This window comes from Muntiacus reevesi, chromosome 6, assembly GCF_963930625.1.
Source record: "Muntiacus reevesi chromosome 6, mMunRee1.1, whole genome shotgun sequence".
Classification (NCBI taxonomy): Eukaryota; Metazoa; Chordata; class Mammalia; order Artiodactyla; family Cervidae; genus Muntiacus; species Muntiacus reevesi.
In genome coordinates, this window is record NC_089254.1 from 10,712,817 (window position 1) to 10,737,924 (window position 25,108).

At 39.8% G+C, this 25,108-nt stretch overlaps 2 protein-coding genes across 4 annotated transcripts in view; both read left to right on the forward strand.

Annotated features, from left to right (window-relative positions):
- GNGT1 (G protein subunit gamma transducin 1) overlaps positions 1–9,288 on the forward strand; it is a 236,314-nt gene extending 227,026 nt beyond the window's left edge. For 2 of the 3 annotated variants that reach the window (XM_065939297.1, XM_065939298.1), the window contains 3 exons: positions 1,110–1,194; positions 3,913–4,018; positions 9,128–9,288. In XM_065939297.1, coding sequence (XP_065795369.1) covers positions 1,187–1,194; positions 3,913–4,018; positions 9,128–9,256 — 243 coding nt within the window. In that variant the 5' untranslated portion in view covers positions 1,110–1,186 and the 3' untranslated portion in view covers positions 9,257–9,288. Of the gene's footprint in view, positions 1–1,109; positions 1,195–2,318; positions 2,357–3,912; positions 4,019–9,127 lie in introns of those variants that run through there. The other variant, XM_065939299.1, reaches the window with a different exon arrangement.
- A 7,782-nt stretch (positions 9,289–17,070) lies between these two features.
- GNG11 (G protein subunit gamma 11) lies at positions 17,071–22,397 on the forward strand. The gene is made up of 2 exons (XM_065939745.1): positions 17,071–17,600; positions 21,974–22,397. Exons 1-2 carry the CDS (start codon positions 17,505–17,507, stop codon positions 22,097–22,099), a joined length of 222 nt encoding a protein of 73 aa, XP_065795817.1. The 5' UTR covers positions 17,071–17,504; the 3' UTR covers positions 22,100–22,397.
- The last annotated feature ends 2,711 nt before the right edge of the window (positions 22,398–25,108 follow it).

The window sequence follows — 25,108 nt, forward strand, 5'->3', positions numbered from 1 at the left end:
GTGTTGAAAATTACACACTGCTATAAAAAATAGATAATAGGAACCGTGCTGTATATCACATGGAACTCTACTCAATACTCTGTAGTGACCGATATGGGAAAAGAATATCAAAAAGAGAGTGGGTGTATATGTGTGTATAACTGGTTCACTTTGCTATACACCTGAAACTAACATAATGTTGTAAATCAACTGTACTCCAATAAAACTTTTTAAAAAGTAATTCTATGATATTATATCTAAATGCTTTAAGTCTTTGACTTCAATACAACTCTGAGCATGGAGATGTGTATATGTGTGTGTGTGTGTAAAGAGAAAGATGTTGATATATATTATATGTACATATATATATATATATATATATATATATATATATATATATCTCCATGCAGATAATATAGGCTGTGCTTTGCTATGTATCTAGGTGTCCTTGAAGGTGGTCAGAGTTTTGATCTTCACTGTTTGAGTTTTTCCATAGTGGTATCAAATTTGGCAAGCGTTCTCAAATTGTCGAAGTTTCACCTTCTAAGATTCACATCAAATGAAGTGTGTTTTGCTTAAATTGCTATTAAATATGGTGGATCAGAGCATTTTAGAGCTAAGAAATCATTAGTTAATAATGTGAAGTTAGGTACTGGAAGGGAGAATAAGATGCCACCTCACAATAAGTCTCTCTGGCGTAAGGGGTATTTTGAGCTGATTATTTTTAAGAAACAGCAGACATAGGAGAAGCCATGGAAACCAAGTAGAAGTTATTCTTTTATAAGAGACATTTATATTTCTAAGGGAAACCACGATGTGTAATGGTGTCTCCCTCTCTGTACCAGAAAGAGGAGGATGAGTCTGAATCTCTAAAAACTCTTATCAGTGGAGAAGACAGCAACTCATATCCCATAACCCTTGGTTACTGTGCTTTGCCTGAATATCTTCCATAACTGACTCCTCCTCCTCCACAACATCTTCTTTTGTTTTTAGCAGGAAGCAGTGTTTAAGGTGGTGGCTTGGGCCATTTGGGGAGTTACTCAGTTTTCCTGGGCCTCTCCCATGTATACAGGAGGTATATGTGTTACTAAACTTCTGTTCATTTTTCTTCTATTAATCTTTTATTACAGGATAGTCTCAGCCAAGAACCTAGAAGAGTAGAGAGAAAATTATTTTTCCTCCTCTACAACATCTTGCGCTTTTCTCTATGTCGAGGTAAATATTTCTGACATAGGTTGTAAGTGGCTTTATCAGTACTTCATGATATTTTCTGCATCCGAACAGTATACAAAACAATACACAGTGGTAAGGACATAGTTATAAAAGGTATGGATGCTGTTGTAAAGGTTCTTATAATCTATTGTGTTTCAGTATGTCTCAGAAGCAGAGCCTAAGACAGAGACCCTTTTCCAAGTGATTTATTGAGGGTGAGTGCTCAGGAGAGATCTCTGATGAGGAAAGCAGGATGAAGAAGGAGAAGGTATGAAAAGATGTAGTTTCAGAAGTCTAGCTTCATCCTGAACCCGTGGGATGCTCAGGAAGGCTCTCAGCTCAGTTATTTCAAAACTTTTCAGCCCAGAGGCAGTGGTCTGGACTATCAGAACCCCACTTCAGGCAGCCACTTGCTACAGGACACCCACAGGGGCCAGTTGTCATCATCTGCCAGATGCCATCAGTTGAAGGTTTTCATCAGCCAAAGAAAAACATAAGCAAAGGTGTGTGTCAATACCCACAGCTTCTAGAGGGATAAATAACCCACCCTGGAAAGAGAAAGAGGAGTCTGTAAGGGGCACCAACAGCATCTACTACACATGGTGTTAAAGGACCTCAATCATGTCCCTGTGATAGCCTTTAAGAGCACTTTTAAAGCCACATAATAGCCAGTGACAGGTATAGCGGCACAATCTGAACATCTAGAGGCACAGAGTGAGTGAGTAACATCAGCTGACGCATACTGAGTGCTCGCTCCATGCTCCAAGTGTTATACATCTTTATTCTGCTCAAAGAGATCTACAATGTAGATACTATTACTGCTCCTATTTCCTAGTAAAATGAGTCACAGAGAGGTTATAGAGCTTGATCGGGACCACACAGCAAGTGCCAGTGAATGATCATTTTATTGCCAGTATATGGGGTAAGGCTTCTCTGCAATAGAGAAAATGAAATTCTAAGCCCTACCCTAAATCAAAACCTCTTAAGTTGGGCATCTGTTTCAACAAGTTCCTAAAGTGATTCTTCAAAGCCGTTGCCAAGTGGAAAACATTTTCCAAGATGGGGAAAAGTTGTACAAAGGACAATGTCAACAAATAAAAATGATCAGGAGAAACAGATGTGCTGGTGAATTTTTGCAGATGGCCTAAAGGAGCTGAGAAGGAAGGTAAAAATAAAATTGAGAATGGGCTTTCAGATACCAAACAATTGCACAGGGGGATTTGCAGAATATAACAAAAGAAAAAATGCAAAATGAAAGTTAAAAGAATAGGAAATAATGCCTTTGGGTATCTACTGGGTGGGCTTCTCTGGTGGGTCAGATTGTAAAGAATCTGCCTGCAGTGCAGGAGACTGGGGTTGGATCCTGGATCAGAAAGATCCCCTGGAGAAGGGAATGGCTACCCACTCCATTAGCCTTGCCTGGAGAATCCCATGAACAGAGGAGCCTAACAGACTACAGTATATGAGGTTGCAAAGAGTCAGACAACGACTGAGTGGTTAACACACATACACGCACATCCATTGGGTTTTCTCTTCTACCTCTCTGTTGGCATCAGTAGGCATTTATCCCTAAAATAGGCTAAGCTATCTCTTTTTTATTCAGAGAAGAACAGAGTCTTATAGAACTAAGAAGGAAAATAATATTTCCTCAAATGTTTTGGAAATGAAAATACTATATAAATGCAAGGAAATAAATTAATTGCTAACATGATTAGCAGCATATTTTTATGTTTATATGTAACTTTAAGCTCTTTTCTAAAATAACATATGACCCAAGCGTATCTAACTTTCATAAAAATATGTCATCATAGAAGTTGGATTAGAGACACAAAAGGAAAGACAAGACTGAAAGAGGACAGATGACAAAGCTTGATGCCACTTGGATACAACGAAGTATTTTCCAGACAGTTTCATAAAGTAATCACCAAAATATTATGCCATCTTTCCCATTGCCCACTGATCTAATTAAGAAGAAGAAGAAGATATTGCTACTGCCCTAGTTCTTTTATAGTATATATCGGAAGATCAGACTCACCATGTCCCTTTTAACCTGCTACATTTGCTCATCATTGCTATCCAATTCATTGTGATAGTAATATACAAAAAGGAAAAAAAAAATCCAGGTATAATCTAAGTAAGATACTAGTTTGATTCTAATTAGCAAGGTTATTTGTTTGCTGTATTTTCATCCTATTGGTTCATATGTCAATCCATTATTTATAAGGGACTTACAATGATACTTTTTGTGTGTTTCTCTGTTAATACCAGATTAAATACTCTAGTGAGTTAGAGAATTAATGGGCAGTCCTCAGTGACCTCAAACTAACATAAGTGGCATAAATCATATAATGGAGGGTTTTGGAGTTGGAGATGACGGTTGGAACCTCAAGTTTATACATTGTGCCAAGAAACAGGGAAAAAGAAGAGCATTGGATATTTAAGATTATATACTGACTAAACTGACCTTTCTCCACAAACCTACTGGCAGGTGTTTAGAGTTAAATACTTAATCATATTAGTGAAGATTATAAGAAAGCTTTAAAATCTCAGGGCTAGTGCATAGGCTAGTATTGTTTGGAGAGCATTCAAGAGAAATTGGTTATCAAAGGAAGTGAAAACAAACAGTTCACTTAGTAAGTTCACAGCTGAAGGGAAGTTTAGCTTTCATTAATTTGAAGTAAGTCTAACAATTCATGTGTATAAAACTTTCTACTTTTTCAGCAGGCAAAAGATGCCAGTGATCAATATTGAGGACCTGACAGAAAAGGACAAATTGAAGATGGAAGTCGACCAGCTCAAGAAAGAAGTGACACTGGAAAGAATGATGGTAAACTGCTGTTCTCTTTTGAATTTTATTTGTAAGGGAAATCTCCATTGGTAAGGGTGCCTCCTTCTCTGTGGGGCTTCCCAGGTGGTACTAGTGGTAAAGAACCTGCCTGCCAATGCAGGAGATGTAAGAGATGTAAGATCGATCCCTGGGTCAGGAAGATCCCCTGGAGGAGGAAATGGCAACCCACTCCAGTATTCTTGCCTTGAGAATCCCATGGACAGGGGAGCCTGATGAGCTTTGGTCCATAGGGTTGCAAAGAGTTGGACATGACTGAAGCAATTTAGCATGCATACAAGCACTCAATCCTCTGTATCAGGAGGAGAAGAATAACTCTTAAGTCTCTAGAAACTCATCAGTGGGGAACACAAGGATTTAAATCTCCTTAACCACCATCCCCTTGTTTACTGTTGTTAAAAAACAAAGTGTGACTGAGTAAATTTGAAGATATAATTGGCCTTAATAAATAATTCATGAGTTGAGCAGCATCCCATCTAGCAAGCAGAAAGGCTCACCAAGGAGCTGTGCAAAATGGAAGGTTTTTATAGGCACAAAGGGGCGGGACAAGGAAGTCATAAACAAAGGAAGAATTATTTCAGGCAGGAGCAACTTCCTTTGGGGGAAGAGCAGGAGGTCTGTCATGCAGATTAGCTCATGCAGACTGGGAAATTCTGGTGTGTTAGGTTTACTCTTGGGAAACGGTGAAATTGCAGTTAAATTAGATATTAAGTTTTGGTTTGTTGATGTGGGGCTTAGCACAAGTGACTTCATTTGGGCCTGTTGTTTGTTTTTTTTCTTTTTCTTTTTTTTGACACTGTGCTTTTCTTTTATCCTTTTTTTTTTTTTAATGAAAAAAGTTTATTTGGGGCTCTTAAATATTACAGTTCAGGAGACAGACTTGGGTAAAACTTGAAGAGTGTTCCAGGGAAGAGAAAGTCAGGGGCTTATAAGGGCATAGCCAAGAGGTTGCATTCTGACATAAGAAAGGGAAATATTTGTCCTTAAGGGATAGGTTGTCATGAATTATTTTAAGGTAATGAAAAGTGTTAGTTGCTTAGTTGTGTCCGACTCTGAGACCCCATGGACTATATAGCCTGCCAGGTTCCTCCGTCCATGGGATTTTCCAGGCAAGAACACTGGAGGGGGTGGGTAGCCATTTCCTTCTCCAGGGGATCCTCCCAACCCAGGGATTGAATGCAAGTCTCCTCCATTGCAAGCAGATTCTTTACCATATGAGCCTCCAAGGACTTTTTAGGGTAAGGGTCTGATGATTATCTTAAGCTCGTAACTGGCTGTCCACACTCCTGTCATCCACACCCACCGTCTTCTTTTGTCTTTCATTGTAGTAGTATTTGAGGTGGTGACTTGGACTAATTCAGGAAGCTCCTCAGTTTTCCTGAGTTTCTCCCTTGTATACAGAGGGTATACATGTTTTTAAACTTGTTTTTCTCCTGTTAATCTGCCTTTCTTATTACAGAGTAATCTCAGTTAAGAACCTAGAAGTGTAGAGGGAAAATTATTTTTCCTCTTTCACATCACTCATTGGAGAAGCTCAGTATAGTTGAAAAGAAGCTGTCCAGATAAAATTCATCAGAAATTAAGAAAATTAATAATCATAATTATCTTTTGATTTAGAGTTAAAATTAACAGTCTGGAAAACTATGTTCCATAAGCCAAGTCCAGCCCTTAGCCTGTTTTTATTTTTGTATGGCCACTAAACTAAAAATGTTTTTACATTTTTATAGATTATTTTTTAAAAGGGGGTGGAGAGAGAAAAATAAAATGAAGAATATGAGACATCATATTTTTTAGCCAAGCAATAAAGTAAAGCAATGCATATAGGCATTTTGTTTTTACTTTACTAAATTGATGTTTCTCTTTATTTGATATTGTTCAAATACTCTTAGCCAAGACGTCATCCCCTCCAGCATTGTCATGACCAGTAATGAATGAGTACATTCTATTCCTTCTTTGAAAATAAAAATGAGGTCAGGCACAAGAACTCGCTGGTTTCTCCTACAAACATTTGTCAGATCTTAAAAACCGTTACCTGAAGTCCTCTGCTATTAGGAGCAGAAATGGCAAAGAAATAAAGCTTTCTACCAAACAAGCAGTGACTGATGGTTGGAAAATGTAGATATGTATTTCAGATCTCTTTGTTTTAGGAACATCAGTAGAACAAAAACTGCTCCACAAGTCATAAGAGTATATTTCATGTTTCTTAAAAGAACTCATTTTATCAGGCCAAAGTGAAAAAGGAAGTTTGAATTATCTTCAAACTTTGCTCAAAACTCTCACTCCCAGTAAAAGTTGGAATTTTGGTTTCTTTTGTGTTTATAATTGTGTCAAACTTCCCTCTTGCCCTTTGCATACCGGCAAAACATACTTTGTTGTAAAGATAAAAATTAAATCTTTAAACAGCACAAAAGCTTGGAACATTCTCCAAAAAAGTTAAAATCCTCCTTTTGAGATAAAGGAGTTAATGTTTTTTTCTTTTACACTTGAAACATCCAAAAGCTGTTTTGTTATTTATATAGCCAGGATTGTTTTATATGCAGTTTGGTCATCTTCAAGTTTACTGTTCACTTTGTGACAGGTTCACCTGGGAATTATTGTTTTGGATAAACATCACATACATCCCCATTTTGTCAGGCTTTGTGGTTCCTTTTCCTATTACTCAATGTGTCTTTGCTCTTGGAAGTCTATTTAATTTAGTATCAGACTGCCAAAACTACAAACACACACACACACTCAGAACTTTCCAGGCCTGAACCCAGAACTCTGACATAGGATGGCATAGTGTCCATCACAGTGTGGTGAAGTGGGTCTCCTCAGGAACCATATCTGACTCAGATTCCGGCTCCACGACTTTCTTCTTATGTAACATTCACTTAAGTTAGCTAACATGCCTATGCCAATTTCTTCTTCTATAAAATGGGAATAGTAACAATAGGTAATTACTATTACTTTAAAATTATTATTGATATCTATGAACCAGACTGATCCATCATATGCCTCAGCCTTGCTATCAAGTGGTTGCATTGTGAGACTCCCTGGAGGAGGAAATGGCAACCCACTCCAGCATTCCTGCCTAGACCATCCCATGGACAGGGGAGTCTGGCAGCTTACAGTCCATGGGGTCGCGTGGAATCAGACACGACCTAGCGACTAAACAGCAGCATTGCCAAACTAAGACAACTCTAACTCTTGGCATCCAATTTCTAAAAAGATTTGTGATGACTTTAAGTGAACGTAATAGGCAAAAACGAAAGGCAGTCTTTGTAGTTAAAGGCTCCCATTTGCTTCACTATCTGTCTATGCCAGGTATTTAATGCGACCTGTGTTCCTTCTGTTTCGTAGATGAAGTAGCTAAACCTTAGATAAACTGTTTTAAATAAGGACACAGCTGATAACTGAGCAGAGCCAAAATCAAACCTGGGATCCCCTGAATCCAGTGTCCATGTTCTTTCCATCATGCTGTGCAAACTTGTATTAAACTGTATATACTTAGAGTTTTGAACCACATACACTCACATAGGATTGTAGGTAATTATTGCTCCTCAGTATCCCCAGATCCTAACCAGACATTGTCAAAACTAACCCTCATTGATTCCTATTGCTGACATCTGGTTGGGGGCCAAAGAGCTGGTGTTTGGAAGAAGGGGAAGAAGTGAATCTAAATCTCAAGTTTGAATTTTGAGGAGGAAAAAAAGTGATTCTAAATCATTGCATATTTCAAATTGATATTGCTCAAATGTGTGCATAAACTCCAAGTATCGTCCTATGAAGGAGCCACCTGACCAGTGTCCTGCCCCCAGTTAGAAATGATTTATTCTAATATGCAGATAATGAGTTTGCAGAGTTATAAGTCGTTTTAAGTCTTCTGTCTGATGTTGCTTAGAAGTTCCATGAAAAAATGGCATGAAGATTTTATTAAAACAAAACAATAAATTCCTTAGATAACTTGAGGAATGGTTACTTCATGGACTGCCAACAATAAAACAGCTTTGTGTTAATGTCATGATGATATATTAAGTGAAAACAAAACAAGTTGACAATTAAAAGGAATGAATAACGTGGTCCCATGTTTGTATATGCATATGTATACATATACACAACACACACACTTATATTTACACATGTATAGAACTTTGCCTCTCTCTGAACAGTATGTTATATGGTACATTAACAGGCTTTGACTCAGCCCATTAATTAAAATACTAAAGCCTGATTTTTCACGAAGTCATTACCATAATTTTGCAGATGACTAAGGAGCAAGCTCATAAACAAAACAAATGATTTGGTTCAGCCATTATTTTTTTTACTGAACACCAGTAAAATGTAGGGGTCTTCCCAGGTCACATAGTGAACCTCCTGCCAGTGCAGGAGATGTGGGGGAGGGAAGACCTGGAGTAGGAAGTGGCAACCACTCCAGTATTCTTGCCTGGAAAATTCTATGGTCAGAGGAGCCCAGCAGGCTATAGTCCATGGGGTTGCAAAGAGTCAGCCATGACTGAACACACACACAAATAAATAGATTCTGTTCTAGATGCCTGTGATACATGTGAACAAGTCAGCCTGAGGTCCCTTTGGAGCTTACCTTCAAGTTCACAATCATGATCAATCATTAGACAAGCTTAAAATAAAATTACAAGTGTATACTTCTGAGAATCCAGGAGTGGTGATAAGCCTGGAATTTAACAATTATTCATTCCCTTCCACCTTCACAGATCACATTTTTGGAATGAGGAAAAACATTTAATCAATGCTTACTCTGGTAACATTCTTGACTTGTGTTGTCAGCTGTGTTCTGATCCCTGGATCCTGTCTCCCTTAAAGAGGCTGGAGGCAGTATCTGCTGAGAACCCTTAGCTGGAGTTTGGCCAGCTGATTAGCCTTAGCTGGAAGATATCCACAAGGACAGAGGAGGGAGCCGCTGTCAATATTTCTTCTTCTCTCGTACAAAGTATGAGTGCATTGGCAGAAAGCACAAGCACATTAAAAAGATAGAACACACACACACACAAAATGATTGTTATAAATGCATCTTGGATTCTGCAGTATTCTCTATTCAACCAAATGAATCATCTCTTTCTTTTTTCCTTTAAGGTGTCCAAATGTTGTGAAGAATTCAGGGATTATGTTGAAGAAAGATCTGGGGAGGATCCATTAGTAAAGGGTATACCAGAGGACAAAAATCCCTTCAAGGAGCTCAAAGGAGGCTGTGTGATCTCATAAGAAAAAAGTTTTTTTTAAATCCCGTGGAATATCTTGAGCTTTAATGATGTACTAATGTTTGGTCATATGTAATAATATGGTTAAGCATATGCATAAATTTTAAAAGTATAAGTGGTTAATAAAATTTGAAATGTGATAATGTGTAAGTCTATGGTTTTCTTAAAGTACTTACCACAGGGTTTAACACATAATTGACAACAAATATTGATTGATCCCTTTCTTTAACAGTGATCTGTTTTATAATGAGTTTATATTATTCTGGATGCCAGCATATACTAAATGTTTTTATGTTTCTCCATTACCCTTTCAACCTCCTTAATATTCCACCTAGAAGTTTCCTGGTTAGACCTATATTTTCCTCACCCTTTCTCTTCCTTAGGGGATTAGGAAGTCTACTCTTTTGAGTCATGGAAGACCTATATTGGCAGAATGTGTGCCATGGAGATGTTTGTTGTTGATGCTATGGTTTTTGTATCCCCTTCTGAACCCCTCGTCAGCAGCAATGGTTTTAATATAACCTCTTTCTACATTTACCAGTTGTACTTGTCAGCAATAGCGTGACTTTTCCCCAGAATCCCAGATGGACTAAGTGTTCAGTCTGTGGTCATGGTGGATTTAAGCAACACATGTATAAGGGTTATAAAAAACCAGAAAGGTCTGGCTCTGGCACTTTACTGCCTACTTGACTTTGGATAAATTACTTAATCTTTCTAAATCTCAGTTTTTTCTACTGTAGAATAGGGATAATGAATTCCCTTTATAGTCAATCCTAAAGCAAATCAACCCTGAATATTCACTGGAAGGACTGTTGCTGAAGCTGAAGTTTCAATACCTTGGTCATCAGATATGAAGAGCCAACTCGTTGGAAAAGACCTGGATGCTGGGAAAGATTGAAGGCAAGAGGAGAAGGGGGCAGCAGAGTATGAGATGGTTAGATAGCATCACTGACTCAATGGACATGAATTTGAGCAAACTCTGGGAGATAGTGGAGAACAGAGGAGCTTGGCGTGCTGCAGCCCATGGGGACTGAACAACAACAAAATATACCAGTTTAACTACAGTATTTAACATAATGTCTGGCATGTAATAAGATCCAATGTGTTAACCAGTATTATTACTGGAAGCAGAACTAGACAAAATATTCAGAATTCTTTAAGATACATGCTATTCCCTGCCCTCCCCATGAAGACTCACCACTATAGTCTTTTTATTCTATGGCAGTGTAAAGACAATAGAATAATAGCTATCACCTGCACTATCTTCCTAATCAGTTTCTTTGTGGCATCTCACTGAGTTTTCATAAAACAGATTTCAGCATCTTTGTGCTGATGACTAAGAGATAACTTGCCCATGCTTCTGTAACAAATGACAAATGTTAACCTGAAAGCTATTTTTACTCCAACTCGGAAACTATATTTGTTGTTAGTGTTTTTTTGTTGTTGTTGTTGCTAGCCCACATGTACAGTGCTGTTTTTGAATACATCAACATCAGAATACTTAGAAATGCTAATTGACTGTCATCCTTTTAAAAACAAGGTAAAAGACCTTTGGGTCTGCAAGGGAATCTAAAGGTTGTTTCCAGGGCTTTCCCAGGTGGAACAGTGGTAAAGAATTCACCTGCCAATGCAGGAGACAAAAGAGACATAGGTCAAGAAGATCCCCTAGAGGAAGAAATGGCAACCTACTCCAGTATTCTTGCCTGGGAAATCCCATAGACAGAGGAGCCTGGGGGCTACAGTCCATGGGGTCAGAAATAGTCGGACACGACTGAGCATGCACGCACACAAGAGTTGTTTCAGGTTTGGCTCCTGGCACAGTGACCTCCCACTCTGACCAGAGTAAGTGCTCAACAAAGATCTATTGACTCTTGTCCAGCCCCTTTTTCTTAACACGTATCAAATGAGTCCAAGCTCATACCACTCACCACAGAGCAGACCAGTAATCTAGAAATGAGTTATTGGGGCAAAGAATAGCAACTTTATTCAGAAAGCCAGTATACCAAGAAGATGGTGGACTTGTACCCCAAAGAACCATCTTGCCTGAGTTAGAATTCAGGCTTCTTTGATACTAAAGGGGAGTGAGTCAAGTCAAAGGTTTCCTGGTTCCCGTCAGCGTCTGGAGAGGCTGTGTTAATGTCTTCCTTCCTGCAGGCATCCGCAGGTGGGCCTGGTCAGGATCCGTCCTGTAAGCGAAACAAAAGTATTGTTCCTAAATGCTCATTACCTGGGAGGCAGGGTTCCCAGAGATTGGCCATTTTGTGTAATTTCAGCTCACAGGTAACATCCCATTAAAGATTAACTCTTTTGTATTGATTGAATACAAAAGGTTCTCCCCTGTTACATAGCGTTGTTGTTGTTTTTTGGTTGCTAAGTCGTGTTCAGCTCCTTCGTGACCCTGTGGACTGTAGCCCGCCAGGCTCCTCTGTCCATGGGATTTCTCAGTCAAGAATACTGCAGTGGGTTGCCATTTCCTGCTTCAGGGGATCGTCCTGATTCAGGGACTGAACTCTGGTCTCCTGCATTGGCAGGCAGATTCTTTACCACTGAGCCACCTGGGAAGCCCAGTTATATAATAAGCTTTGTATATTAAGGGATTCCAAGATAGACTACAGTAGTCTCATCTTTTTTCCCTCTGCAGAGGCTTTTCTCCCCCCTGTGGAAAATAATAAAACCCTCTCCAACACCCCTCCCCCCAGTACTGCCCATCTCCCTTTTCTATTCTAATTTTCCTCCATAGCACCCATCATCTTCTAGCATCCTACATATTTTATCTGCTTGTTTAGTTGTGGTCTATCTCTAGGGTCTTTTTCTGTGTGCCACTTAATGTTCGTTAAGTGTTCCACGTATCTTTTTTTTTCCCGATTAAAAAAAAAGTCTTGGCTTTGGCATTTACTGACATGTATAGTTTTAACAACATCCTTACCATTCATCTCTCAACTGGAAATAGATTTGGAAGCCAGATGATTTTAAATTAAAACCCTGACTAATCCACTTTCTAGTTGAGAACTTCAGGTAAGTAATTTCAACATGTGAACTTTGTAAAATGGATTAAGATGGTTCCTTATGTGACTATTTCAAATCACTTAGATAGGAGATAAACATATAGGTAAAAGGTAATAAATCCTACTCTTCTTTTAGGGTCACTAAAAACTCTCTGTCTCTCACTCCATCCCCAGAGTATATCTCCTAATTCATTTAACATAACCTTGCTTTCTTTTGCTAAAATGTATATGGTTGTCTTAGTATTAATGCTATACTGTAAATTTCTTAAGCCAGAAGCTCTGTTCATCTTTGAAACTACCATGCCAACTAATAAATTGTCTCTACAGTTTAATTAACGTAATAAGTGTTTAATTCAATTAAAAGCAGGAAAGGGTGGTGCTTTTTATATTGGATAATTTTTCCTGTTGGCTTATCTAATGGATGAAACCAACTAGAGACTAAAAATTCCTGTTGCTTCAAACTACAGATTGTCAGCAGAAATTTGAATAAGATAAAAATTATAGGAAGGAAATACAGAGAAAGATGGTCCGGGAAGAGGGAAATAAGATCATAACTGTTTCTCAGCCTACATAGTTACATCTGGTGGTGAGTGACTGGGTTTTTTTCAGAAATTACTTCAGGGTCAGGGGTTACAAAAGGAATGAACAAAAAAATGCTCCAGAGTCTTAGTATTTGGCTCTTCAACAGAACTTCCTAATATTAGTGGAAATGGGTTAAGTACACATTCTTACTATGTCATTTGAGATACTTGAACTTTGATGTTTTGTACACATAAGTGAGTTTAAACTTTAGCCAGGAAAAAAAAAAAGAAAAGAAAAAACCTCAATGTTATTTTAATTTGGATTGATTTGATTTTAGCCAGATTTCCAAACAAGGCTAATTTCAAACTTCTTAAATTCTTCAAAGAATATATTGCCACAAGGAAAACAGTAAACTGAGTAATGAAAATGACCAATTATATGCAGTAGAAATTAAAGTCTTCTATCGACAAGATTGATAAATCATTCTGATACCGTGAATCATAAGTAACTATGAATGAAAATTGGAGCATCAGACCTCGTCATCCTGTGATTTCCTATTCTTTTTATTTAGAAGAGGAATCTTATGTTATAATAAATTGAACCAATATCAAATGAACCGAGTGCATCAAATGTAGGTTAAATATTTTCCTGAAAGAAACAATCACTTTAATGACCTAAAGAGACACCATTTACTTCATAAATTTTAGAAGGGCAGAATTTGGGAGATAACCTAATTTTATCTATACCTACAAAATAGATGCAGAGAGGATCCACGTCTTATAAAAATTACAAGGCAAAACAAGAACCCTGCTTTTTTTGAGCTCAAGTTAGTATTAAATCACTTCCCTGGTGGCTCAGATGGTGAAGAGTCTGCCTGCAATGCAGGAGACCTGGGTTTGATCCCTGGGTCGGGAAGATCCCCTGGAGAAGGAAATGGCAACCCACTCCAGTACTCTTAACTGGAAAATTCCATGGATGGAGGAACCTGGTAGGCTACAGTCCATGGGGTCGCAAAGAGTCGGACAGGACTGAGCAACTTCATTTTCTTTATATTAAATCAACTCCAATAAAACTAACTTCAATATTTTCTTATGGACTTTTCTTTATATGGATTTTTAACAGCATACATTAGAAAAAAAGTCAAAGAACTTTTTTTCCTTTTCTTTGTATATCAAGGTACATATGTCATAGTCTTTGCTCTTTTATACTTTAAAAGTGAAAATAACGACATGGTTAATTTTTTTTTTTTTGGGTCATTCTTTAAAACATTTGCCAGGAGACAGTGGGCTGATGATAAAGGTTTGTTTTTGATTATGTCTGTCATTTTCACTGAAGAATGATTTCTACACATACTATTTTGCAAAACAACTTCTATTAGAAGTAACATATACAAGTAAAAATCATCACTACAGTTGGATGCAATTAATAATGGACTTTAACATTTGTCTATTCAAAATCTTTGCTTGACAAAATATGTTTTTGAGAATCCATGAGAAATTGCTTACCATGGTTGCTCTCTGGGAGATGAATGCCATGCTTAGGAATAGCGAGCTACTGGCTCTTTTTTTTTTTTAAGTACCCATCATTTTACCGTTTAAAATCAAACAACAACAACAAAACATTTTTCAGAATGCTGTGTAATCATGAGATTTCAGCATTTCCCAACTCATTTTAGTGTAATCAATTTACTTAATATGATTTTAGCATGTGAATTTGATTAAAACTATGAATTTTTAAGTATACTAATATGCACTTCATCTCTAATTTAAGTCTGATAATACTGTGGAAAAAGTTAAAGAACCATTATGGTTTTATAACTATCACTGCAGGCAACTAGATGATTTCACAGGGAAGAAATTTCCAGGCCAAAATAACCCTACTTTTATGATTTGGAACAGGCATACATTAATTTACTTAACCAACCTATTTAATTTGGGTGCTGAGCTTATTTAATTCAGGCCACATTAACTTACTTTCACTAACTTATTTAAGCTATTTTTAACCAAGCTTTTAAATTTAAGCAATGGGGAAAATAAAAATAAAAATAAAAGAATCAGATCTGGAGACAGAACGGGTTTTCTTGTCTTGGCTCATTGCTTGCTAACAGGGAAAACTCCCGCCGTTCTTCTAATTTTGAGCCTGGGAGCTCCTAGAATGTGTGGTATTTCAAATACAGAAAATGAAGCTCCTAAATATTTTTCTTTGTGAAAGTGGTTTATCAGATGTAGATACATAAAAACAGTTAGAAATGAAATGCACTTTAGCCAGTTCACCCCTCCCTTACTCCATCACATATCTCACAAATTGGAAAACCAAACTCCAGAAGAAAATAAACGACTTTTTTCCTAGTGATGGCCAGTGGCAGAGCAAGGACTGGAACTTATGCTGCTACTGCTGCTGCTAAGCCGCTTCAGTCGTGTCCGACCCTGTGTGACCCCAGAGACGGCAGCCCACCAGGCTCCCCCGTCCCTGGGATGCTCCAGGCAAGAACACTGGAGTGGGTTACCATGTCCTTCTCCCCTGGAACTCGTGAGTACTCATCAAAGATTCTTTTCATTCTAATATATTCAATGAGGATAAGTGGGTGGAGCCTAGTGAGGAATTATGAACAAAAAAACCTCTGCTTACAAAACAGAGAATGACTATGGTGTCTAAGGTCAAGTAACTTAAGATACTCAGTTAATGCCTCCACTCAACTTGAATTTTTTTAAATTTAATTTTTATTGAAGGATAATTGCTTTACAGAATTTTGCTGTTTTCCATTAAACCTCAACATGAATCAACCATAGGTATACATATATCCTCCGTTTTGAAACTCCCTCCTGTCTCCCTCCCCATCCCACGGCTCTCGATTGATACAGAGCCCCTGTTTGAGTTTCCTTAGTCATAAGGCAAATTCCCTTTGGCTATCTATTTTACATATGGTAATATAAATTTCCATGTTACTCTTTCCATACATCTCACCCTCTCCTCCCCTCTCCCCATGTCCATTCAACTTGAATCTGACTCTACAGGCAGGAGGTCATTTCTGGGGAGAAGGAAATATGCATCCCACCACTTGAGATACTTTCTTTTCCTTTCTTCATGCTTTATTTTTCTTCTAGCCTTTTGAGCATCATTAGCAAGGTTTTAGACAGTTAACGGGAAACTTTGTATGGCAGGCAAACATTTGTCACATCACTCTTCCTGGCTTTACAAAGTAGCAGCTAGATGCACATGGCTCTCCAGAAGTGGAACAACCAAAACTAAGTGGATCCACTGCAAACATGCAGGAAGCTGCTTGAGCCAGAAATTCAAAACCCATGGTGTCAAGTGTCATCCAAACCTTGAGAGGGAATGGAGAAATACTTTCTGGTAGGGCTTTATTTTTTATTTTTTTGATTTTGTTTTCATTTATTTTTATTAGTTGGAGGCTAGTTACTTTACAATATTGTAGTGGTTTTTGTCATACATTGACATGAATCAGCCATGGATTTACATGTGTTCCCCATCCCGATCCCCCCTCCCACCTCCCTCTCTACCCGATTCCTCAGGGTCTTCCCAGTGCACCAGCCCTGAGCACCCATCTCATGCATCCAACCTGGGCTGGTGATCTGTTTCACCCTTGATAGTAAACTTGTTTCAGTGCTGTCCTCTCTGAACATCCCACCCTCGCCTTCTCCCACAGAGTCCCAAAGTCTGTTCTGTACATCTGTGTCTCTTTTTCTGTTTTGCATATAGGGTTGTCGTTACCATCTTTTTAAATTCCATATATATGCGTTAGTATACTGTATTGGTCTTTATCTTTCTGGCTTACTTCACTCTGGTAGGGCTTTAAAATTTCTACTTCTGTCTTCTCCAGGACCATCCGCTTATACTTCAAACACTACAATTATTCCCCTGAAAAAAGAATAAAATCCCTGCTGTTGAGGATGCCAGTTTATAAACGTCAGAGCTATAAACAATATTGACATCCCAAAGCCCTTTTTTATCCCAAATTTGTAAATGCATTTCAGGCATTTAGCAGACTGGTTGTGTTCACATCAACAGATGTGTTGCGCATTTCTGAGATGATAGCTCAGTTTCGTTTTCCTCTTGGGCCTTTTCTTAAGCGTCCGCATTTCCCCACCGTAAACATGTGTGTAGCTTGGGGGAATGTTACATGCTGTGTATTTCTGAAACTCTCGGAGAAGTGAAGGGCCGTTATTTCCTGCCTGGTAGCGTCCTCCTTTTCTTGCTTCAAAAACAAAACCCGGATGTGACTTGGGAAAAGAGGGGGTGGGGAAGGAAAAAAAGTAAAACTTTTGTTGTTTCTCCAGGAAAGTGGACTAGCTCAACTCCTAGCCTTGGGCGCCAGCCCAGGCCGGGCCTCCGGCGGGCGTGGCAGGGTCGGGAGCCCGGGCGGGTCGGGCCAGCATCCCCGCGGGAGCCCGCTCAGCGCGCAGCCTCTCTGCGTCTTCGGGCCGCCTTTGCAAACTCAACCCTCCCTGGGCTCCCAGGGGCAGATCTTCTGGGGTTGTGGGGCCCTGAGCAAAAGGGCAGGAGCTTTAAGATCCTGGGACGCTCGGGCGGGCTGGCGTGAGGGGATCCCGCCGGGGCGCTGGGGACCGCGGCTGGGAGAGGCGGTCACCTTCTGCGCGGGCGGGGCGCGCAGGCAGCTCAGTTAGTTCGGGACGCGCCCTGGTTTGCGGCACTTGCAGCCGCTCCGCTTCCAGAGCTGTCCCTGAGTCCAGTTCTCGGGCGAAAATGCCGGCCCTTCACATCGAAGATCTGCCAGAAAAGGAAAAGCTGAAGATGGAAGTTGAGCAACTTCGCAAAGAGGTTAAGTTGCAGAGACAGCAGGCAAGTTGGATGACCCAGGGTATTTCCTTCTGTGAAATGAACCAAGATCCGTGTTGTCTAGTTTGTTGCAGTAAAACAAATAGTTTCTTGGCTCTTAGTGGGTGGGTGGGTGGGTGGGGGGAGCTGTTTGTTTCTTTTCTTGCTTTTTCTGCAGCTTCTTTTGAAGGGGGCTTTGGTGGTGCTTGAGAATTGCCTGTTGATGTGGGGAGATCATAGGAGGTTAAGGAGAGAGCAGGGATCTCATGAGTAATTTAAAGCCAAATGTTTGAGAATGAGGGGAACAAGGGAGAAATTCTGCCAGCTATTAGACAGTTGATTTTAAAAACCCAAGCTGTAGGGAAAAGCAGATGGCTACTTAGTTCCTTGATCTTTTTCATAATGGGAAAGAATAGCTTTTAAACGTTGGAGGAGTTTTTGTTTGTTTTGGTTTTGGCTTTCTTAATCATAATGTGTCTTGAATTATCTAGTTTTGAGTCTTCATCAGGGGTCTCCAAAAAGTGTGTGATGAGCAGTCTGCTGGGGCTTGGGAGCAAACTGTTATAGTATCCATCTTTGTTTATAAACTTCTTCCCTCTATCATTTCCACTTTATGCTTTGTAAGTATGCACATTATCTGTGTTTATTTAGAAATAAATAACATTAATAAATAAATACATTAATACTGCATACAAACATTCTTTTTTTGTGATTATGATTAGAAATTTTAGAGACCACTGAAGTGATCACAGATTTTGTGAGAATGTATGCGCCGGTGTTCAGAAGTCTCCCCTGAAATTTGTTGGAGACTTTGTCATTTTTATTTCAAGTTTTTACTGGTAATACAGGCCTTCATTCCTGCCCTTTTTCCTCAGTCAGGCAACCTGTAGTCCAGGAAAAGGTTTTTGGATAGATATTTTTTAAGACAAATGATGTAGTTCTTTCTCCCCAGCAAGAAGAATTTAAACTGACTTTATATCTCTGTGGTTTAATACTAGAAAAAGTCAAGAAAAACAATGGAAAGGAAGTAGGTACGGTGAATATGTTCACTTATCTTCCTACTTTAGTTATGATAACTCTATTCGTGACAAGAGTCTTTTTACTCAGAAGGCACATTTTGAGTGATATTTGGAAGATGCAGACTTTTGAGGGAGTTATTTTTTATACATTTCTTTTCTCAAATGTAATCTGTAACTTCCAAATCCCTAGTCTTCCAGAATTTTGAAGTTCAAAGTCCTTTCTGCACATGTTGAAAGTTTTTGTAGCTTTAAAAATACTGCTGTGTTTAAAGGAAAAAGCAAAATTATAGGACAAAGTGAATAGGCTTGTTTCTTGAAACTTTTAAGAGACCCACTTTGTGTCTGGCAAAGCCTATCTGTTAGCCACTTAGATCTTCTTGACACAACGAATCTTAGAGGTTACACATTAAACAGAGTTGCATGGATTGAAGTAAAGTGTTGTCTGTGCCTGGGTTGGAATATTTTAATATTTTGTATCACAATGCAGAACTTATAGGGGGAAAAAAAAGAGATGTGTCCTCCACTTACCTAAAACTTCAAATTAGAAATTGGGCAAGGGTCTAGATGCAGTTAGGGCTTCCCTGGTAGCTCAGCTGATAAAGAATCTGCCTGTAATGCGGGAGACCTGGGTCTGGCCACACTTCTAATAACAACTACCAGTAAAGAGGACAAGGAATTATATAGTTATAAATCATTCCGATGTAGGACAGTCTCTTAAACCACTTAGGAAATAAAGTCTTGCTCAGTTCTGTGCCCCTTCACTGGCACCAGAAACGCAGGAAGTAATTTCCGCATCATGACCGCTACCCTAGTCATCTGGGATTTCTGATCTCTCCTATCGTTGGACTTCCCGGGAGCACAGTGGTAAAGAACTTGCCTGCCAACACAGGAGATTCAAGAGATGCAGGTTCAGTCCCTGGGTGGGGAAGATCCCCTGGAGAAGGGAATAGCAACCCACTCTAGTATTCTTACCTGGAGAATCCCATGGACAGAGGAGTCCATGGGGGTTGCAAAGAGTTGGACATGACTGAGCAACTTAACACTTGCACACTTCACTAGATGCAGCAGACTGTGTGGAAGTTAGAGGGATCATTCATTAGCAATTGCCCCCTTCCAGCTCTCCACCTCCACTCTGTAGGGACACATTCTGCTGGAGTGACTTTCTTGGGAGAAAGCTTTCAGGGAAACCTCAGAGGACAGAAGGAGAAATATCTAAGTCCTAATAGTAAGATTCCACCATTTTATTATGCACTTTGAATTATAACATGTTCATGCTAGAACAGCATTATGGCTCTTAGAGATAATTCAGCCCTCTCACTCTGAAGGATTAAAAAACCAACCTGAATTCCAAGGAGGCTAACTAGCCCCTTATTTAAGACCCCAGAGATGATGATAGAAATATTATTAAAGCACTAAGACACACATCTTCTGATGCCCAGTCAATAAACTGTTAATATCTGAGCTGTGTGTTCTGCTCAGGCCAAATATACAGAAGTCACAGGCTGAATTCTGGCTTGTAGTTAATTGTTCAAACGTATTCTCTTGATCATGGAAGGAAATACATTAGAGAAGCCATTGTTCACTCTTGGAGATTACACATCTTTTTGGACACTTAATGAAGAAGGCTCTGTAACAGATTAGGGAAACATGAGTCTAATTTTTTTCTAACTACATTTTAGCCTTTCTTTTCTGATGTGGGCCATTTTTAAAAGTCTTAATTAAATTTGTTACAGTATTGCTTCTGTTTTATGTTTTGGTTTTTTGGCCAGGAGGCATGTGAGCTTTTAGCTCCACAACCAGGGATCAAACCTGTACTCCCTGCATTGGAAGGCAGTCTTAACCACTGCACTGCCAGGGAAGTCCCAACATGAATCTTATCTGCAAATTTCTCTGTGGTCACAGAGCCCAGCTTATGGATGCTTACATCATCACCTCTGAGAATTCACTTAAAATACCTGCACAATGATTGTCCTCAAAGGTTACCCGAGAGAATGTTACTTGTGAAGATTTTATTTTGCCACATTTTAACTGTGTTGCCTAGTATTAAATTTTATTTTCAGAGGCCTCCACACTGATGTACCAAGAAATCTTTGAAGTGTGGGAGTAAAACATTTTTTGTTTTTTTTTTAATTTTAATGCAGTGCAATAGACATGAAACATTGTGTTAATATTTTTAGGCATATAACATAGTGATTTGATATGTGTGCATCTTACAAAATGATGTATTTTTGGTTACCTTAAAGTCTGATCTTTTAATAATTTCTAGCTTATGATTTATGGCTATACATGATATATTAACACAGTAACTTCACTTAAGTGTAATTGAATAATTATGTACATTCTAGGATGCATATGCAGACTTTTTTAGTGATCAACATTGAAACAGTTTGGAGATTACTAATCTAGATAACAGAATCAATGGAAACATTGCCTAGTTTTAAGAGGACTCCATTAGAATTTTCTGGAACTTCTATAATTTTTACTTCTTATTTCTTACTAGTTAATGCAGATCTTTATTAAGCAGTAATCTTTTTTTCCCCTCCTTTCCTTTTTACTCCTCTCTTGTTTTTTATATCACTCATAAACTATCTCTTAAGGACAGAGTTTTTGAAGAAACTGTTCAATCCTTTCTCCACTCAGAAAAAGTTTACACTACTTACATAAACACAAGCCTCAGATAAGCCTTTTCTTATGATCATTTCTGCACAGAAACACAGGTGGAGGGTTGGGGGGAGATGAAGGGGCATGGGGGTGTCACCAGTGGGGTGGGGGAAACTTTGGGGCAACTTTTGCTTTTCCAGATCAGACTTTCCCCAATGCTTCTATCATTCTGTGAAATTGAAGAACCTGACACATACTCAGTAAAGTGAGAATTTTTGCAGGAAACACCCCAAAACTTTTGGGGAGTAGCTGCACTGCAACAATTCATTAGCATGGAGCATTGAAAGCGGAGTGTGTTTCAGTTACTCAAATATTGTGGAGCTGTCATCATTGTATTTTAGCAGAGAAAGGAAATCATATGAGACATAGTGGATAGAAATGGCTAGGGATAATACTTTTAATACAGTGACTTTTAAACTTTCTTAATGCTACTGTAGTAAGAAATCTATTTCGGCTGATTCATATCAATGTATGACAAAACCCACTGAAAAAAAATAATAAATAAAATTAAAAAAAAGAAATCTGTTTCACATAGACTATATCATTCATATATATTATATAGGCTCTGTGCTGCACTGTAATATTTTCGTCAATTCTATTTGATTTTTAAAATGCTGGTTGTACCCAATTATGTTAATTTCACTAAAGTGTGGTGACAAGGTTTGAACAATGCCCTGATTCTTTCTTTCTTCTTTTCTTTCCTCCTTTCTCCTTAAGGTGTCTAAATGTTCAGAAGAAATAAAGAACTATATTGAAGAACGTTCTAGAGAGGATCCTCTGGTGAAAGGAATTCCAGAAGACAAGAATCCCTTTAAAGAAAAAGGCAGCTGCATTATTTCATGAATAACTGGGGAGACATTTCCCCCTTAGTGGAAGAGGTCCTTTGCTGTCGTTTTCTGAAATAAAACCAACCGCCTTTTCAAGGAGTAACAGTGAAATTCAAAGGAGACTTTCTTAAGCGCTCACCTAGATGCGGTCTTGTCTGCAAGCTGCATGCTTCGCGTCCCTGTGCACCACTCACACCCCTTTTAAGAGGACAGAGAGCATCTGATGTGTAATTATGGGAGTAAGGACCCACTTATGCATGACTCAGCTCTTTCAGTATATTGCTTCATGCCTCAAATAAAGTTTTATCTCTGCAGACTGAGTGTTGGCAACTTCAGAAGCCTTTCTCTCTCTCTCTCTCTTTTTTTGCATTACCTTTGATATGTCTCCCCATAACCTTTCAGCTGTTTGGGAGCTGTCTCTAAAGATGAGGTGGTCTGACAGGCAAGGTCTCAGATCCAGCTCTCTCTGCTTCAAATCTCAGGAGGTTTACAGCACTGAGTTCTGACTCCTGGAACGTCCTTATCTAACATTAACTAGTAGGGAACTGAGTGAGTCTGGGGGCGCTAGTGGTAAAGAATCTCCTGCCAATGCAGGAGACTCAGGAGACACGGGTTTGACTCCTGCGTCAGCAAGATGCCCTGGAGAAGGAAATAGCAACCCACTCCAGTATTCTTGACTGGAAAATCCCATGAACAGAGAAGCCTGGTGGGCTACAGTCCATTGGGTCATAAAGAGTCAGATTGAGCGTGCACACACACGTGATTGAGCGTGCACACTCACACACACACACAACTGAATGAGTAGAATTCCTAATGTTGACTGAGTCAAATAACTGAATCAGGAACTAGACCAAGCCTCATTTAGTGCAATCACTTCCCAGTTTATTGTTGTGCAGATTTTGTTCAGAATGCTGCTATGATGATGGCGGCTGGAGAGATGCAGGGGGCTGGGGATCTGGAGGAGCCCCTTTGCGGCCAGCCCTGCTCTGCCCCCCACAGGGCGGCACATCTCGTATGTGATCACCAGGTCTTTCCGTGGCGACCGTCCAGTTCTGTGGCATTGAGCACTGGCACAGATGCTTGGCTCTGTGCCCATGCCAGCCAGCCTTTTCCAGCAGGCCCGTGCCAAGCTTACCTCTTTTCTTTCTCCAAAGGAACAAATCAATCTTTTGCCAAATTCTAAAATTAGCTTGCCTTGCTTCTCATTTGCTTGGTTGGAATTCTTCCTTAATTCTGGCCACTCAATCCTTTGCTGGTGACAGGTGGTGTGAATATTTTCTCGCAGTCCACAGCTGAACTTTTCAGCATGGGATCCTAGCTGTCCTAGCGAGCCTAGGGGTGCAGCGCACCCAAGAAGACCCCCTGGCCCCAAGGAGATCTTGGAAAAGGTTTACTGTGCTTAGTCACTCGGTTCTGTCTGACTCTTTATGACCCCGTGAACTGTAGCCCGCCAGGCTCCTCTGTCCATGGAATTCTCCAGGCAAGAATACTGGACTGGGTTGCCATGCCCTCCAGGGGATCTTCCTGACCCCAGGGATCAAACCTGGTCTCCCACATTGCAGGCAGATTCTTTACCTTCTGAGCCACCGGGGAAGCCCATGAATACTGGAATAGGTAGCCTAACCCTTCTCCAGGGAATCTTCCTGACCCAGGAATCGAACCAGGGTCTCCTGTGTTGCAGGTGGAGTCTACCAGTTGAGCTACAATGGAAGCCATCTCGGAAAAGGGGCAGACCATGAATGTAAAACAATCAAAAATAAGAAAAACTCTAAAGCAATTTATGAATAGAAGGGAAAGGACATTGAAGCATCAAACAATAGGAAATATGAGGAAATAATGTCCACAAAAGGAGAAATACAATGTTTTTCTAGATGAAGTAATACCATTAAAATGTTTGTAAATTGCTGTTCACAGCAGGGTTCCAGTAGGATATGTTTGCTCTGACAGTTTTAGTGGAAAACACGGAAGGATGATTTGTCAAACATAGCAGGACATTTAAAACATGATTTGGTTTATAATCAGATTGGCCTCCCTGGGTGTAAAGAATCCACCTGCCAATGTAGGAGATGCAGGTTCAAACCCTGAGTGGGAAAGATCCCCTGGAGAAGGAAATGGCAACCCACTCCAGTACCCTTGCCTGGAGAATCCCACGGACAGAGGAGCCTGGCTGCTACAGTCCATGGGGTCCCAAAGAGTCAGATTCAACTTAGCAACTAAACAACATATAATTAAGATTAGGTTTTCATCATTGAGGAAATGATGTTTTAACAATCAGTTATCCACTCTCCAAAACAACATACCTAGACCTTACAAAGAAATGTGAGACAATTGTATTTAGCAGCTCCAATTATGACATAAATGGCAACCCACTCCAGTATTCTTGCCCGGAGAATCCCATGGACAGAGGAGCCTGGCAGGCTACAGTCCACAGGGTCATAAAGAGTCAGACATGGCTTAGCGACTAAACAGTCGTGACCGTAAGGGTCCTAGAGTATATAGGGGTGGAGTGTGGGGTCAGGCCGCTCGGGATGGCTGTTCTCTTGCTCTCGGCACATCCCCTGCCCAGCTGGCACTTGCTCCGCCTGTACCCTACCCACCCAGCTGACCTTCCCATGACCTTGCCCTGGGCCCCGGCTAGTGCTTGTTCTCAGCAAAGGGGGCTGTGGGGGGCATAGCCCTCTCCTGGTTTCCCTGGTAATTAATGAACCCACCTTGTATCAGTTCCCCTGTAACTGGCAACCTCTTTTCTTCCCCCTCCTGCTTCCCTGTGCTGCCCGCCCTTCTTGCACACTATGGGTTTTTGCTCCAGGACCTTGCTTCAGACTTGCAAGTCCTCCCATTCTTTAAACCATTGATGTCTCTGTTGTTGGAAACAAATGAACAAAAAACTCAACAGCCAAATATACGGCCGCCTCCCATCTTTCATAAAGGCACCAGGGACACAGCCCCAAAGAAAGGAAACCCCCTTTCTTTGAGCATAGTCTCCTTTCCCGCTGTTTCTGGATGCAGACTGCTCCAGGTTGAA

Coding starts and splice junctions, on each gene's coding strand:
- GNG11 (XM_065939745.1), top strand. CDS start 17,505: ATGCCGGCCCTTCACATCGAAGATCTGCCAGAAAAGGAAAAGCTGAAG. Junction 17,601..21,973: donor TTAAGTTGCAGAGACAGCAG/GCAAGTTGGATG, acceptor TTTCTCCTTAAG/GTGTCTAAATGTTCAGAAGA.